This window comes from Plectrocnemia conspersa, unplaced genomic scaffold (assembly GCF_051122295.1).
Source record: "Plectrocnemia conspersa isolate PC_06_02 unplaced genomic scaffold, ASM5112229v1 ptg000005l, whole genome shotgun sequence".
In the NCBI taxonomy this organism is placed as follows: Eukaryota; Metazoa; Arthropoda; class Insecta; order Trichoptera; family Polycentropodidae; genus Plectrocnemia; species Plectrocnemia conspersa.
Genome location: NW_028277169.1, coordinates 2,751,748 through 2,770,862, shown reverse-complemented (window position 1 = coordinate 2,770,862; position 19,115 = coordinate 2,751,748). Strand labels below are relative to the sequence as shown.

At 31.2% G+C, this 19,115-nt stretch overlaps 1 protein-coding gene and 1 long non-coding RNA gene across 2 annotated transcripts in view; one reads left to right on the top strand and one right to left on the bottom strand.

The window, feature by feature from the left end:
* Positions 1-19,115, top strand: part of LOC148234668 (NPC intracellular cholesterol transporter 1 homolog 1b-like) — a 39,387-nt gene that overhangs the window by 5,481 nt on the left and 14,791 nt on the right. The window contains exons 4-14 of the mRNA XM_088186307.1: positions 155-281; positions 454-634; positions 838-972; positions 2,600-2,756; positions 2,819-2,876; positions 2,939-3,040; positions 3,104-3,282; positions 3,366-3,542; positions 3,606-3,807; positions 3,874-3,990; positions 4,057-4,273. Of these exons, the coding sequence (XP_088042433.1) occupies positions 155-281; positions 454-634; positions 838-972; positions 2,600-2,756; positions 2,819-2,876; positions 2,939-3,040; positions 3,104-3,282; positions 3,366-3,542; positions 3,606-3,807; positions 3,874-3,990; positions 4,057-4,273 (1,652 nt within the window). The remainder of the gene's footprint in view (positions 1-154; positions 282-453; positions 635-837; positions 973-2,599; positions 2,757-2,818; positions 2,877-2,938; positions 3,041-3,103; positions 3,283-3,365; positions 3,543-3,605; positions 3,808-3,873; positions 3,991-4,056; positions 4,274-19,115) is intronic.
* Positions 14,070-19,073, bottom strand: LOC148234669 (uncharacterized). The gene is made up of 2 exons (XR_015809650.1): positions 18,779-19,073; positions 14,070-18,678 (listed from the first exon to the last, which is right to left on the bottom strand). It is a non-coding gene; the product is annotated as an uncharacterized LOC148234669 (long non-coding RNA).

Here is a 19,115-nt window from a genome sequence, read left to right as displayed (position 1 = left end):
TTTTTAATCTATTTTTAATAATATTAAATTGATGAGTAATGTGTAATTTCTGCAAAAAAATACAGTTAAATCATTCTATAATAATTTAAAAAAAGTAATTTCTTTATCATTAGTCTATCCTTATTTTATTGTAATTTTTTTTTATTATTTTCAGGTTGTTCAAATACACGGGTGATTTAGGAAACCCCTTTGCCCCTTTTGAAATAAAGTTCGAACCAATAGAAGATAATGAAGTAGGCCTTCATCCTGTCACTAAACTGTGCAACGAATCTTATTATGAGGTATATAAATAATTAAAATTCAATATTATAAATAATTATGTAAAATATAAACTGTGCGTTATTGTTATCTATATGTATTGCAGAATGCGTTTTTTTCCATATTACGAACTAGCGCGAAGCGATTCTGGTTTACATATTTTTATATCATTGTTTTTTTTTACCTTTTTGTTAGGATTTACCATATTGCAGTTGCGTAGACTGTAGACTTACTTGTCCCAGTGGTTTCGACCCACCTTTCAAAAAAGAACCATGCATCTTATTTGGCGTGACTTGCGATAGCTTCATAGTCGCTATTGTAATGTTTTTCTTTACGGTCGGATTACTCATAGGATTCAAAGTATACTACATTATAGGTAAGCCATATTCTTTACTAGCATTGTACACAAAAATAAAATAAGAGTCTATAAAATGCAATGATTATGATATAATATATATTATTTTCAAGTATACATTTAATGTATTTCAAAATAATTTAAAGTATTAAAATATTTATAAGAAATTATGTGATGTATAGGATTTTTATGGTAGTGTAATAAAATATGTTTTTGTTGTCTAGTTGATAAGAAAAATATAAGCAATGAAAAAGATGCTTTCGTAAATGGAAAAATTAGAGTCGAAGGAAACGAAGATGCTAAAAAGAGCATGGCGCTTAATAGATTTTTGGAAAGGATCTTTTACAAAATTGGCGCAGGTAAGTCAATATTATATTATTAATCATCTGATCCATAAATCTAGCAAGAATAAATTTTTATGTAAAAAATCTATATTAAATATGTTATGCTTAGATTGCCCCTTACGTAGTTGTTTTGCTTATAAAAATATTTGTAATTATTTCTTCTTAAAAAAAATTACTCTTAATGACGAGTTGCACTTTTTCTTTCTATGTGAATCTGCGTATCTTTTAAAACAATTGTTGCGACCTCTCCCCTTTGGAGATGGCCGTCTTTTCTTCTCGAAGGACCACCGTCTCTCGACGGAATTAAACGCCTCTAAGTATTGAAACGCTTTATTATCAGAGTTTACATCCTCAGAATCCTTGCTGACGCACGACCACACGCCGTGACAGCTGAGGCGTCTTCAGGTTATTTATACACAAAAAACCACGCACGGCCATAACACACTTTTATTCGGCCATGCATAAATATATGTAAAATTGTCGGAACAACAATAATATTAATTTTGGTCCAGTGATATCCGACACTTACATAATTTTTTTGAATAAAATATGCATTGTGCGCATTTTTTAGTCCTAATTTCACATATATCAAAATACAAATAGTAAATTAAAAAATGTCAGTATAATCCATAATCGTTGTACAATTTTTCGGGAAAAATATAGATTAAACGCATTTTCTAAAATAATTTCCAAACCTCAAATCCAGAATTTAACAAAAATGTGTTCAGTAAATTGACATAAATAAATGAAATTAGAAAATTAAAAAATGTCGGGATCACCCATAATCGTTGTACAAGTTTTTTGGCAAAAGATACATTGAATGCATTTTTTTTCAATACTTTTAAACCTCACATCCTCAATTTTAAAAAAGGCAAAACGAATTGAATTAATTGACTAAATTAATTAATAAATTAAAAAATATCGGGATCACCCATAATCATTGTTCAAGTTTAAGTACAAAACATACATTAAACGTATTATTAAAAAAGCATTTTCATACCTCAAATCCTCAATTTTAACAAATATCAAAATCAATTTAACTGTCTGAAAATGAAATCAATGTGATACAAGTAGTAAATTTAATAATGTCGGGATCACCCATTATCGTTTTAATGACATATTAAACTAATTTACATAAAATCAGCATGATTTTTAAGTTTACTGAATTAGTTAATTAATAGTCCTGATGCAATTAACGTAATAATGTGTACCTAAAACCGTTTGGTTATACCCCAAAAGTATCGTCTACGAGCCGCAGTTACTGTTGACAAACTTACGCAATCTAATAAAATGTTTCTTATACTAAAACAAATTCAACCTAAATCATCTGTAATAATCAAAAGATTGAGGAAAAGTAGATCATTAGACTCATCTCTTTCGCTGACCGCAAAAGTGTATTTACAAAGAACGAATTTTTGTATCATTTCCAAGGCGCACGAGAAGCGACGTTTCTCAGGCGTACAGTGGTACACGCATATAAATAAACAATTTGTAAATATCATATTTTCTAGCTTTTGTCATGATTTCAGGTACAATAATATAATTGTATGATTACTTGCTATTTTTAGCGGTGTAAGAATTTCATAATATTTGTAGCAAAATGTTGAATTATTAAGCCATTAAATTCTGCCACGTTTTCCAGGTTGTGCTAATCAGCCTTTCTTGGTTTTGTTGATAACTATATTGATCATGAACTTGTGCCATGGAATAGCTTATTTGGAAGTCACTACAGATCCCGTTGAACTTTGGGCATCACCGACGTCGACCGTTAGACAGCAAAAAGACTTTTACGATTCCAGGTGAGAGTTAAATTTATATTTAGAAATAAATGGAGAGATCTAATTACAATGTTATATTTCAGATTCGGACCATTCTATAGAACGGCACAGATATTTATAAAAGCAGTTGGTCTTAAAAACGTGAGTTATATATATATAAATAATTTGCAATGAAAGGTTCTAAATTTCATCTTTCATTTTAGGTCAATTACACTTCGTTAAATAACGAAACAAGAATTTTCGGTCCAGCTTTTAATAAGCACTTCATGTTGGATATTATTAACCTCCAGAATGAAATTTTAAAGGTATTGTGTTTTAAATAATATTTTTACTTAGTACAAAATTTTTACTTTGCGCATTATTATAAGATTGGAAAAGACTCGGACTACAGCTATGACAAAATTTGCTTTGCTCCCATGAGATCGCAATTCACGGGACCGGATAAAATCGACCAATGTGCCGTTATGTCATTTTTTGGATATTTCAGTGACGATATAGAACGATTCAATACATCGTCTTATTTAGACCAGTTAGGCAAATGCATAAAGTGAGTTATTTATATTATTTTCATGGCGCATGAGTTGTACCGCATCTCTCTTCTGATGAATAACTCGTATTATCTGTGTTTAGAAACGCTTTTATGCCGCAATGCTTGGCGCCATGGGGTGGTGGCGTGGAACCTAACTTAATATTTGCCGGAAAAGACAGACCATCCATCGAGCTGTCAGACACGATTGTACTAACTTTCCTAGTAAAGAATCACTTGAATAAAGATAACCTCCAACCAGCACTGAATTGGGAGAAATTGTAACATATTGTACAGTATTTTTATTAAGCACTTCAACGCTGATGGCATGTTTTTATCACCAGATACGTCGAATTCATGAAAGACTACGACGAGAATAGGAAACCAGAATATATAGATTTGGCGTTTTCTTCAGAGCGTTCTATCGAAGATGAATTGGATCGAGTATCGCAAGCTGAAGTCAGCACTGCCATTATCAGTTACGCGGTCATGTTCCTATACATAGCCGTATCTCTAGGAAACATAAGATCGTTCGCTACAATTCTGGTAAACTCAATTATTTTTAACTCACTGTAATATGCATATAACAAATTTATTTGCGTTCCAATCAAGGTAGATACAAAAATCACGCTAGGCATAGCTGGTATAATCATAGTTTTGGCTTCAGTCGGATGCTCTCTTGGATTCTTCGGATTCGTCGGTGTTCCAACTACACTGCTTATCATAGAGGTGCGTGTTAATTGTTTGTTAAGATATTATAAAATATACTGCAACATAACGCAACGCTGTTTTTAGGTGATACCATTCTTAGTTTTGGCCATCGGAGTCGATAACATTTTCATATTAGTGGCAGCTCACACAGATATACTAATCAACATTCAAAATGGCACAGTCGATCTATCAAACATGTCAAAGTATGAGAAGAGATCTTACATCTTTGGAAACGTGCTGGCAAAAGTTGGTCCATCCATGCTGCTGACAACGACGTCTCAGTGTGCCTGCTTTGCAATAGGTTAGTACCAACATTCAGTTTCAGTATCTAGGCGAACCCGGGCCTTGGAAAAACAATAATTCCGGGCCTCATGACAAAATGGCATTTTATGTATTTTTTTACATCGTAATATAGTTTCTTGAATAATTAGGTACAATATGTTACAAATTAGACTTGGAAATCCAAATACCCGCTCAAATGTACTACCCGGTTCCCATACATTTTTATTAAATAACCGGGTACCCGGTTCAGTTATGGGTAATTTTTATTAACTATTATATACTGAAGTTCAAATTTATGAATATTGGATTTTGAATTTTATCAATTAATTTTTCACTGCCCTTTCGATACCCCGCTTATCACTACCTACTCTGTATGCAGCTGTGATTTTAACGGATTTCTTAGAAGCACCGAATACCGTTGCCCGGAAGGCTTTAGCTAATCTCAAAATCGGTTTTGCAAAATAAAAAAAAAGACGGAGAATTTTGCTTCTTTAAAATCGTGTGACAACAGATGTTTAATTTAAAAAAAATTAAGCATTATATTGAAATAAAAGAACCGAGTATCCGTAAAAACTTACCCGGTTCTTAGTTAATTTAAAAACACGCGGGTACCCGGGACTCCGGTTCCGGTTTGAAAGCTCTGAAATCATATTTTATGCGAAATATTTTAATTGGGCATTAAAAATTATTAAAAATATTTACTCATAATTAGTCGTGTACTCTTTGCTGTTCAGTGTTGCTATATAGTGAACTTATTATAATGATTATCAAGCGCTTATATTAATACTTTTTATCGAAAAAAGCTCATCTAAACCGAATTTTGCTCAATAGGAGAGCGCAAAAAATAATTATCTCTCCTCAGAAGTCAAAAATCCACGTCAAAAGCAATAAAATCATGCCGTCGCAGTGGGAACGCTCGTTACCGAGCGAGCGATATTTGCATTCCTGCTTCAGAAAAACATGATGTTATTATAACGCGCCTAACAAATGTTTCCATTCTTTTTTTTTCATTTTAATTTCTCGCATGGTTATTGTCGTTTCACGTAGAACGTATAATTTGTGGTGGTGCGTTTCAATCGATATGTTACCGGCACTTTGTCAAACCTGCAGTGACGGTGTGACAAATATGCCAACACGTCCTGTATTTACCATGCTTCGCTGCGTCGCTAATTAGCGAAAAATATCAATAGCCCTTTGTAGCTTTAAAACCGCAGTCGACTGTACGCTTCGTTATCATAAATGTCATTATTAATAAGATAATAAGTATTTTATGCTCCGAAACTCCGACGGAAAGAAAATGCACGACCACCTTAAGACGATCGTCAAAATCTCACGCCTGCATGTACCGCTTTTATTTGCAAATTCACTTTTATAAATATGGGTTATTGTTAGCCACATTTGTCGTATTTGCTCGATTGCTTTGGACCTTAACAGAAAGTTCACTTTTGATTTGCTACATTGCAAAGAGCTATTTTTAACTCATGCGCACAGTCGTCAATGCGTGTCGTGTTTATTACTTTAAGTTAAATATTGAATCAATGTTTTCTCAGTTACTGCTCACTTGTTTGCAGTGTGAGAAAGTGGAACGCGACAATAAATTATAATATAATATGCAACGGCGTGCAAAAACGCATAACATTCGATCATCATGTATGTAACTAAAGATATGTTATATATGTAATAATATCGTGAAGTATACAAGGACGGAATAGCCTAGTCCGTAACGTCTCAGACTAATAACTCTGAGATTGCGGGTTCGAGCCCCAGCAGCGGCACTCGAATTATTATAAATAGGCTATTATTAAAAAACCGTCCCCAGCTGCAGTGACATCTATTAATTGTAAATTAATATTACAAATAATAATTTATAATTAATTAATATAGATGTCACCGATTCCAATATATCTGATACTCGACTAATAAGCGAGCGAAAAAACCACGTCAAAACAATAAAATCGTGCCGTCGCCGTCGCAGAGGGAACGCTTCCGAGCGTTCCCATTGCGGCGGCGCCGGTACGATTTTATTACTTTTGACATGAATTTTTGCTTTCTGAGAAGTGATAATTGTTTTTGCGATCTTCTATTGACCAAAATTCGTTTTGAATACACTTTAATTAGCTTTCTTATATTAGAAGTCCATAGGATGGCTATCATATTTTTTAAACACAGGGTAATATCGAAATTCATACAAACTGTGGAACAATATGTGAGATGCGATGTCTGTCTGTACTTATTCTTCATCTTATTTTCCCCTCAGAGATGAGTTGGCTTACTTTGTATATTTTAGTACTAAAACTATAATTAATTTTAGAATATGCATTTGGTTAGGTTTGGGTTTAAACAGCAAATGGACGTTTGGCAACTGTCAAATTTAACTTCATAGACATTTTAGAGCAGCATATTAGCGCCTATCAGTTAAATTATATTTTTGCTAGTAGAAATATATATCCACTGGTGAAAATGTATTTGGAACTTACTAGTGAAAATATAACTATACCAAAAAAATACACATCACTGTAACATTTATACATCGGATGTAAATAAATAATGATGAGTATGTAAATATATTTATTAATACATATAGAAAAGTTTAAAACATATAATTTTACTAGCACCTGCCAGATAATTTATATTTTCACTAGTAAACATATATATCTATTGCTAAAAATGTATTCAGATATGATTTTACTGAAATGACATATTATAAAAAATATTATATTCGGGATAGATTCGAGACTGTTTTTTCTAGATTTTCTTTTATGAATAACCACATGAAACTGAATGTATTATTTATTTATCTTGCTGCATGAAATTTAGTTGCCAAATTACCGATTACATAATCTATAAAAAAATTATATAATTCAGCTGATGCTGTTGTTGATTTTTCGTTATTTCTTTGCTTCTTCCTAAGGTATTCGATCTGAATTTTCAGATCAATTACCTAAATTTCATAAATATTTTCTCTCATGTCTAATATTTTTTAAACGTTCAAAAAGCAATAAAGTTAACAATAATTTGCATACAAATTTTAACGCAAACGGAGCCGCGTCAAAAAAACACAATCTGCCCCTTTGAATAATAATGTTTATAAGTACTACCTAGAAAGTGGTGCTTTTGAAGGCAATGTTCCGCTCCTTTTATTTATTGTATGTTTAAAAAGCGCTGAAGGAACTTATAACTGAAATACGTCAGTACATACACATCAAACAACTGTATTCATTATTTGAAGTCGGATTTTACTTTTTTTATGAATATATTTTTGATAGATTTTAATCAGTTCGGGCCTCTCAAGGAGAACGGGTCCCGGGAATTTGTCTTTAAAAATCTATCCATACAATACTGATATGTTTATTATGTAACATCCTTAAAATTAAGTTATAAATTGCGATCTATATGACCTCAATTCTTGTTATGCGGACATGCAATATTTTATTGGCTTGTACTCTATTTTACATCGGTGCATATTGCAGTAAATTGTCATCGTATTGTACCGTTGCACAATAGCAAGTGGATTATTGTATGAATGAAGTAATAAATTTTAAATGAGTCGAAACAGGGTCATTTAATACATGAAGAAGAAACTGCAACACATAGGAGCGTACTATTAAAATTATATTTAACCTATTAAATTTTATACACATGTATTCAATTCTTTTATATAAAGTGAGATATACAAAGCTATATATTTATTTTAACATGCTCAATATATTTTCTATTTTTTACAGCAATTTAAAATGACTTGATGATAAAAATTACAGTATTTAATTTCATTAGTTGCTCAGAGATACTTCTATATGTTACGGTAAAAAGATTTAGTAGCTCATAACTATTTTTCCTGGAATTGTTAAATTACTAAAATTCGTCGTAAAATCCATCGACGGATTTTGGAAACAATTTTTTGACTTGACGATTTGTTATCCATGGTTCTCAATTTTAAAAGTTTGTCACATGAAATGTCACATTGCAATCTCATTGTCACAATCGTTCACAATCAAATTATGGGTTCAAAATTATAAAGCATTTGTTTTTATTTTACTTTATAAGTTATGTTGTATTGATTTTTTATATCAATTAGGCAGAAAATTAATTGTTGCTCTGTTTGATAATAGATGGCGCTACTAGTGTTCGTTCGCATTCGCAAGCGGAATGTAAATTTAATTGCGTATATATAGAACTTCCAACTTAGCTTAACCATGGGCGCCGTCGGTTAAGTTGCAATCATGCGTCGGCTGGCACACCCTCGTATGGTTTACGACTTTATTTCGTGACGTTTACCGATTAATACTTTATTAGGTGTGTGAATGGTTTTAGGTTAGGTTTACGTAAACGTCGCGGAATCGGCGCCCTTTTTGCAGATTTTTTCATTCCGACAAAGTCTCGATTCCGACCATATTTTATTACTATTTACTTTCAGAATTATTTTTGTAATATTTTATTATATGTATGTGCATATATGAAAGATGACCACCAGACGTCCTTCTTTGAGGAGGATTATCCTCCCCAAAAAATAATTTTAAATAATTAATATAGGCGATACTCCTCAGATATACAATATCTACAAAAGTGACTACAGATCTTAACAAAATTTGTAAACTAGCTCGATTTTATTTTAGTAAAAATCTAAGATAATCTAATCTGTGATGATCGGTCAAAATTATAATTATATAATAATCACTAATTCCAATTTCATAGACGCATTATAGTCCAGTCAAATAAGGGCTTAACCTCGGAATGAAAGATAACAAGCAGAAATTTTGCACAGACCTTTGTTTTGGCGTTCTAAAGATAGGGTAAAAAGTCTCATATGATATCGTGTCTGCTAATCAAGATATTAAAGGTCAAAGGTCATAAAAATTGTTTTTTGCAAATATCTTGCCTCCTTTGCATCGCATGTCATTAGATGTTTCACAAAATTTTCTACAAGTTTGTTATAATTTATTTCTTCGTATGGTTAATGGTTTTCGAGATATAGCGCGGGGAGTGGGAAGCGCGCATCCGTTTATAGGATAACGCTATGTAAACTACGGAGCCAGAGTTACCTGCACATTCTTCCACAGTTTCATAGGAAACATCGCAAATTGTTATCTGCTGAATGAACCCATCTAAAGCATTATAACTTTCAATCTCCATATCTTCAAAAATCATCATCGATAATGCAAAAAGTAATAGCGTATGGCCTCTGATACTTCTTGCAAAAGCGTGACCATCCAACATTTTGTCGACAGAATTCGAAGCATAAATTGTACTGAGAGCTTACTTGATTCCGCTTCCATGCATCCAATAAAAGACATAAGCATATGAAAGCCTCCTAGTTTCACAACTACTCTGGACAAGTCTGAGTTAGCATCTGAAGCTGCTACGATTTCACGTGCTTTTATGTACAACGGCTGATCAAAAGGTATTAAGCATGTTCTTTGTTCATGTTTCTTGGCAGTTTTTATAGCACACTGTAATGTGGTGTAAATTGTGTCCATATTACTCCTAAGAAACAGAATCCGAGAAGTTACAAAGTTCTCATTGTTTTTTGTAAGTTGTTCAATAAATCCATTCCACCCTGGCAACGGTGAGATATTTTTCCACTTTCCGTACTTCCACAACAAATCAACTACATTAAATATTTGTTCGGTTAGTTCTTCTGCATCATTAAAATTTTGAACTTGAATCTCTTGCTCAATCCGGTTACGACATGATTTTCATACACTAGAAGGGGTATGTGTGATAGTGCTGCTAACTCCTTTGCACTTGGTTTTATTGTAAATTTCTTTATGCGGTCATCGGATATAACTTCAGATTTTGAAGTTATTATTTTTATCATTCCCATTATATGAACAGTATTATAGCCATCAAGAGTATAAATATTTTTCTGCATTATCCGCTGCATACTGTACTAAGGCACTTGACTCTGATGGTTGATTACGAGGCTGTGGGTGATAAACAGCTGAAATTTAACATTTTACAGTATCACTATATGAAGCGAAAAAACCTAAACTTGACAAAACATCCAAAAGTCTTTTTGGATGTTTGGCCTATCTGTATTTCTTCTATGAAGAAATACAGATAGGCCTATTAATAACTGCGAAGAAAAGGACCGTTTTCGTATGGAAGTCATTATAGCTGTGTATTTCGTTTTAAAGCCCCGTCTTTCCTTTTCTGTTCTTTATAATAACTTCTTGCAGAAAATGTAATAAAGTTTTCGGAATTTCTTCATTAATATTTTACTCGGGGGCGGATAGGACTTGGTCTCAATAACAGAAGATCGAATATCTTCTCTAATAATCGCCGCAGCAGCTTCCACTACGCGCAAGTGTTCTTCTTCCGAAGTGCCTTTTTTATTTTCATACCAAGCTATGGATAAAACTTAAGCTTGAGCATCGCGAAAAGAAAAAATAGGGAATGATCCAATCTTCGTTATAATAGTAATATCAGTTAAATATTTTTCTCTTAATTTGGAAATGATCTTCTTATCATCTGGTACATACTCCGTAAGGACATCTCTCAACTCTTTCAATTTTTTCGCACAAATTTCTTGTAAAGCAATATTTCATTCTTAATTCCTAATATTACAATGAAGAAAGTAATAAAATTATGGTTCAAACGACTTGCCGAGACTACTTTTTCACGATTGTTTACTTTTTCAAAGCTTATACCAAGTTAAGCAGGTAGAAATACTCGCTAGATTCTATAAACGGATGTACGCCTCCCACTCTTCGCGCTATATCTCAAAAACTGTTAATGATACAAAACAAATATTTTAACCAAACTTGTAGAAAATTTTATGCTTTAAAAGTTTTGTAAAGCATTTAATGACGTGCGATGCATAAAACGCGAGATATTTGCAAAAAAACAAATTTTGTGACCTTTGATATCTTGATTAGCAGACACGATATTTTATGAGACTTTTTACCCTGTCCTTAGAACATCAAAACGAAGGTCTGTGCAAAATTTCAGCTTGTTATCTTTCATTCCGAGATTTAGCCTTTATTTCGCCTTATTTGACTGGACTATTACAATTTTAAAACTATCGCACTGTTTGTATGATATTATATTTATTTTAAATTTCATGCGCTGTTTTTTTAAGGTAAATTAATTATTCTGTTGAAACCAAGCAACTAATCCTAGCTTAGTGATGTCGGTTTCTTTTAAATTCTCTCTCTTTCTATTAAATGTTAAAAATATGAGCAAAGAAGAAATCTCAATATACATAGCTTCGTGTTTATTTTAAACATGCTTAGTGCCGGGTCCACTTATATTTTTAGACCCTTGGGATCAAATAAGGCGGCATTATGACGGCAAAATATAATTTTCCACTGGATCCAAGGAAAATATATTTTCAGTTGCAATGCATAATTTATATTAGCAACTAGGGTCAACGAACGGATTTGACGAGCAATTTTAAAACCATGGTTTTGTCGGTCTCACCGCTCCTCTAAAGCGTATTTATGAGCCGAGTCATTATTTCCTGATAATTAGAATCCCTCTTATTAATAAAAAGGATAACAAATTGTGCATAAAGAACCAGTCGCAAATTATTAAAAATACTTTCGGGAATTTTTGTGGTCAATAGCATGGCTTTCATCACGGTAACTAATCTCATATCTTTCATAAAAACAGTGACGAAATCTTTCGACACAGTAAAGCCTTCGGTATTAGTATTATTCCTGAGGTAATTGAGCAATCATAGACATAGATTGTCGAAAGAATAGTTCACCCCTTCGGGAGTTTCTAGCATAGGTCTTCTGCTTTTATCGTTATGCACTAATGACACAAATACTGCAGCTTATTTTGCATGCTTGGATGAAATGTTGTTATTCAATTTTCATAGAACAAATCTGCGAGGGCGTGCCCTAAATACACCGACAGCGTACTGCGCACCCGTTTGCTCTCCGCCAGGACCTACCCTTAGGATGAGAGGGGTAAACAAATCGATAACGCATCGGCGTCGGCAACGTGCCACATTGCAATCTCATTATTCACATGTAAAATTTCGAAACTATAAAAAGCTCGAATGCATAAATTAGTTAACAGTTTAAAAATAGTTTGTCCGTTTAGTGACAGGTGGGTGAGTCGCCCATAACCGATTCACTTTACGACTGAAGAAATCATTTTATTTATTTATTTTATTAATTTATTTAGCTTAATAGCTAATCTTTACATCTAACAAATTTAGTAAACATATATAAAAATATATAAAAAATACATAACAGAAATAAAAAATAAAAATATACAATAATAAAGACTTAATATTATAATTTATTTCTATATGTACGAAGGTTTTTTTTTATTCCATTTATGAAACCCGTTATATTTTTGCTGTTTCGGATTTCTCTTGGAAGACTATTATATAAATCAAAACCTCCGTGCATAATTCCCCTAGCCGTACTCGTTTTCTTATACTTAATTATCTTTAAATTTTCTCTATTTCTAGTATTATATTTATGTACATCTTTATTTCTTATTAAATACTTATTAAAATATTCTGGTAACATATTATTTTCTAACTTATATATAAATACTAAAACATTCATACTCAATATTTCTTGAACATTCAACCATTCTAATCTATCAATCATACTTTTACAATTAGTTAATCTATTTTTATTTAAGATTACTCTCATTGCAACATTTGTTTGTCTAATTTATTTAACATATTTAATAGTGTTGCACAATAATTAAAATGGGGCAATATTATACTATTGTAAATTATTTTTTTTGTATTTATACTTAATATATTTCTTAATCTAGATAATAAACCTATTTTTCTACTAATTTTTTTTCAATATGTAATTACAATGTTCTTTAAAATTTAATTTTGTATCAACAATTACTCCTAAATATTTTATATTATCCACTATTTCTATACTAGAGTTATTTATTACTATTTTGGTACTATTATCTAACACATTTTTATAATTAATAAACATACATTTAGTTTTATTCTCATTTAATTTAAGTACATTATTCTTTAACCATATTTCTAATATACTTAATTGATTATTTAAATTATTTACAATTTCTTTAATGTTATCACCTATGCAATACATTAATGTGTCATCCGCAAATAGATGAATTTTACATTTTTTCACGTTATTAACTATATCATTAATATACAAAACAAATAACAATGGTCCCAATTTAGACCCTTGTGGTACTCCATAAGACACTAATTTCTCTTCAGAATATACATTATTTATTTTAACTTTTTGTTTTCTTTTATATAAGTAATTATTAAACCATCTTAAAACTATATCACTTATACCTATACTCTCCAATTTCTTTAACATTATTTTTCTGTCTATTGTTTCGAAGGCTCTCTTGAAATCCAAGAAAACTGCTCCAATTTAGACAATACTTCATAATAATTCCCTCCTCTTCAGGCGTTTCCTATATTGGATTGAAGTCCTTTGGAAGTTAATTAGTATGGTTCGTCAATCTTTCTCTATATTTTGTGTTTGTCTTACAGATCTCTTCTTTCACCATTGCCATATTCAGGTCGCCAGTGTCTGACCTGACCTAAATATGGCAATGGTGAAAGTGAAAAAATAATGAACAAAATTTGACCCACTTCCCAAAAAGGTTCGCCATTACTGATCTAGGGTATCCAAATATACGCCCAAATTAATTAACCAGTTCTCGGTTTTTTATATAAAAGAACCGGGTACCCGGTTCGGTTCCTGGTAATTTTTGTCAACTATTATATACTGACCCGGAGCTCAAATTTACGAATATTATATTATATATCTTGGTATGTAATATAAACTAAAATATTTGACTTCGGTAATAAATAAAAAAAATTGATTAGAAAATAAAATCAGATGTAAAATTGTTAATATTTTATTCAATCGAAATATTCATGTACACACACACATATCGTTCAAACTTCAAAGAACATACATATAAAAATACTTAATTAAGTACATTATTATTATATACATTACATTTCTTACATTTCCTACACACGTTTTTATATATTTTTTTTAAATTCAAAAGCCAAATTTAAAATTCATTAGTGTTATTTTTTTCTAAAATGTAATATTTTAAAAATATCAATGCATCTAGGGTTTCAAATTTCAATGAACTTCGAATTTTTGTTGAAATATTAGTAACGGAAAACACCCGTTCACTTGCCGTTGAATTTACAGCAAGCAATTAAAAAGTTTTTCTAAGATTCGACTTCGTTTACCAGTCGATTCCAGAAGCTTGAAATGCTTTGGTAAGTCCCACGAATCAATTTCTTTTGTGGCTTTGGTATCATTTGTAAGCGAATTAATGCTTTTTTTCATTTCTTGCATTAACAATTCAGTGTCCGATGTTTTTTTAACTATAACTTTTTCTGAATTATTTTCTATTTACTCAAAATCATTCTTGTTGACGTCACACTAAAGAGAGGAACGTTTCTATCATGAGCATTGCAATGTCTTTGAGTTCTTACAATATTATAGTCATAACACATGATATTTACAGATATTTAGGCATTCACAAATTAACGATAAGACTATTAACTATTGGATTAAAATAAAATTAACTGTTTTAATATCATGTAACATTACGTAATGACATTCAATTGCTTTAAAAATATTTAGGCATTCCAAATTAACGTTAAGATCGTTAGCTTTTATATTGAAATAAAATTGTACTTTTTCAACAGCATGTAACGTTAAATATAAACTTTAAACCAAGAACGTGTTATCTGAAATAAAAAGGTTTTGGTATAATTAGACATTTGCAAAATAACGGTAAAACCATTAGCTACTAGATTTATATGAAAATATAGTTTTTAATAGCATTTAATGTTAAAAAACTGTTTCATCTTTACACAGTGCGGTAGTGCGAGGTGGTGTTCTTGCTTAGTGATGAAGAGCGGTTCATCAAGTGTTTTTATAAAATCTCTTTTGACTATAAAGACTTTACACCAGTGCTTACAATAGTTTGCAGTCATATCGCAAAAACTCCAAACCAAAAACATGTTAACTGACATAAATTTGTTTAAATATATTCAGGTATTCGCAAATTAACGTTAAGACCATCTACTAGATTGCAATAAAATTATATCTATTTACTATCATGTAACGTTAAATAAAAACTCCAAACCAAGAACATGTTATCTGATAAAAATTTGCAAATATAGATATAAAATTATAAATTTTAATATCACGTAACGTTAAAAAAACCCCAAAGCATGAATATGTTATCTGACATAAAATTAGTTTCAATATATTTAGACATTCGAAAAATAACTTTCAGGCCATTTCTATTACATTTTAATAAAATTGAACATTTTCAACAGCAACTAACTTTAATCAAAACCTACAAATCAAAAACGTGATATCTGACATAAAATTAGTTTAGAAATATTTCGTCAATCGCAAGTTAACGTGAAGACTATTAGCTTTTGGTTTTAAATAAAATGAAAAATTTTCAATTCATGTAAAGTTAAATAAAAACCCCAAATCAAGAACATGTTACATGACAATAAATTAGTTTTAAAATATTTAGACATTTGTAAAATAACATTTAAACCATTAGCTACTAGATTTATACAAAACTATTCTTTAATAATATCGTTTAACGTTAAAAAACTACTACTAACAAATCGGTATGCTTCAATTATGGACAAAAAATCATGTTCTTAGACTGTATTTAACGTTAAACATATTACTAATTCCCTCTGAGCTTTACATTTTAAAAACTCATCTTAATGACTAGTGCTAATTAATATGTTTATTGTAATATAAATTAACATAATTACATTTACTAAATCAAAGTGCGGATACATAAACCGCCTCTATCAACATTCTTAATAAAATTGTAATGTTCTTCTATATTAGTAAAATTTAAATGTTTGTCTAAAACTAAAAACTTTTTACAAATATCACACTTTATAATACTACTCTTACACAATAGCCTGCTAAATATATAAATATAGGTAACTGTGGTTGTTTGTGCAGTGTTTTTACATTTACTATATCCCACTAAGTTTTTATTAACCAAATAAATTCAGCAGTAGATCGGTGGTTACATAAATTATACTGCTGACTTATTTCTAACAGCCGTTAAATATATTTCATACTAATTTTACATTTTGTTTTTCAAAGCAACTATGTGAGAGAGATTTTTAATTTAATGTGTAAGCATATTTGACAAGTTGATTATTTTCCATTTCATACAACTTTTTCACATTTAAAAAGGAAGCTACAGATAAAGTATCATCGTTTACATTTTCAAAAGATGGAAACTTAATCGACTGATCGGTATCTTTCTGATTAATCCAATTATTTCGTATACATTTCAATACGTGAACAGAATCTAAAATATAAAACAAAGGTGCATTATCTTTGCAAGGATGTTTATAAACTATACTGACTTGAGGAGGTGAAGCAAAATAATACATCGCTTTACGAGTAATAGAATTATTGTCATTTACGACACAGACTACATTAAATCCTATATTTTGTAGACCGACTACAATTCTTTCAATGAAGTTTAATAATTCTATTGCTTTCATCGTTTTTACAGGTAAAATATACACAACTTGTTTAAACGAAGAAAGCAAACTTTGTAATATAAATAGATGAGCAGATTTAGCTGCTTCTTCAGTGTTATAAGCCGTACCTACAATATTTCCTCCTTTATAATCAAAATATGGCTTAATATAAATTTCGGCAATCGTTAAACTAACAATTTTATCACTATTTTTTAAAAAATTAAATTTTTGTTTAATATAAGTTATAAAATTTGCCTCATTTTGTTCAATCTGAGGATCGGAATTATATTTTAAACAAATTTTATGAACTGTAGTCGGATAAGGTACAATTATATAGTCAAAGCTTCTGATCTATATGCGTGTGGAGATATTGAGATCAAAATATTACAAAATATCTATAACGATTTTTTTACAATTGAAAAGTTTTACTTGTTCGCTTAAAAAATCGATAGTCATCTATTTATGTAAGAGTCGATGCCAACGTATCGAGGATCAATTGAATATTATCATTGATGGAACTCCTGCTTACATTTTTGTGAGAAGATTTAAAAGTATTTAATGTTTCATTTACATCATTAATATTTTGAAACACTAATGGGATTTGTTTATTATTTAAACGAGTTAGAGTACGCTCAGGATAAGGATGCCGGTTTGTTATTGTGTGCATGTATATGTATATGAGAGGGAGAAGCGATGTAGCGTGTACTTCGTTGTCTCGCTTTCTCTTTTAAGGACAGTCGCTGATTCGTCAACGCTGGTATTCGTCATTAAAGTGCAGTGTGGCACAGAAGTTCGATCTTCTCTAGTGATTTATTTTAAATAATTTTGTGTTGATATTGGTTTAACCCAGATATGCCCACTGTCCCATGGGTAGGTCACTAAACTCGTGCCACTGTTTTTTATTTATAAATGAAATAATAAGAGAACAAAATTTCTTGGGCATATCTGGGTTAATTGACATCAAGGCTTCAAATATACACTGTAAGTTATTCGTTCTCTTACCCGTGGATTAAAATATTTTAATTATTTTTCTATTAATCCGTACGTTGTTGGTTTTTTACACTATTCTCTGTAAGGCTTAAAAAAGTTATTATTCTTATCGTTGCGCCAATGATAATTTTTTAATTTATTCAATGGACTCTAATGATTTAATAGAGACGTGGAGCCATTAAACAATCTGCGAATAATTTCTTTCCCCATTTCATATATTTTTGCTTTTGAAGAATAGCTAAAGACTAAATTATTTTTTTGACTAGTGAAAGATTTTGAATTTTGCAAATATTTAATTAATGACATCAATATCTGGTTTCTTCGATTATATAACATATTTTTAATTGTCCGTTGAAATTTCCAACTTAGCTCAGATGTATGTATGTTAAATAAATATATATTTTCTTTTAAAATAAAATAAAAAAATATTTTGAGCGAAATTGTTTTGAGCCACACAGTTCGCGCACACAATAACAAACCAGAATCCTTATCCTGAGCATACTCTAGCTGGGGTTTGTTTTTATACAATGTTAATTTTAAGTCTTGGCAGAGAGCGTAATGACGGCGGCTGGAACGTTTTCTATTAAAATAAATTTTACCAGACCGTTTTTCTTGATTATGGTCCACCCCTCGTTGACATTATGGTTTTCTAGACAAACAATAAATTGATTAAAATTGGAAAATATTCTATTATATATAGCATATTTAGCTTTGGAACGATAGCTGTTGACAATTGCAGCTTTTAAAATATATTGGAATTATCGATACGTGTGCGTCTCTCTTCTGCACTCTCTTTCGTTGAAGTTTCTACTTCAGAAGCAGATATATAATCTGGACAATTGGGTAGCTTCGACGCAACTGGTGATTCCTTCAATGCAATGACGTCCAGTTCTTTCGTCATAATATTCACTATTTCGTCTGAAATCCGTTTCGGTGAAGTGGCGCTCGCATACCTATGTTATGTTATGATACATTATATTGTAGGTTAGGTGTGTGTATTGATAAATATACAAAATATATGCAACCACTAATATATGTAAAAACGATACGTACTCTAGAATGTCGAGTAGGAGAAAAATGTGCTCGATGAATCGCCCGGATCCATTTGTTTTTAGTCGCTTCTTCTCGAGGAAATTCGAAGACGCTAACTTTTGGGCCGTTCTTGTAGTTTCCGTTGCAATTTGGGACACAATACGTATAAACCATGATTGGAAATACATCAAATAACACACGACGACACAGATAAATGCGATATTTAGTCGGTGCTTGGTAAATAAACACGCGCACGTGATTATGACGCGTCGCACGCCAACCAACTGTTTGGTTCTGATCGCCGCCAACCGTCGCGCTCAACACCAATGGTTCGTGCCGTCACGGCTATGGGACAATC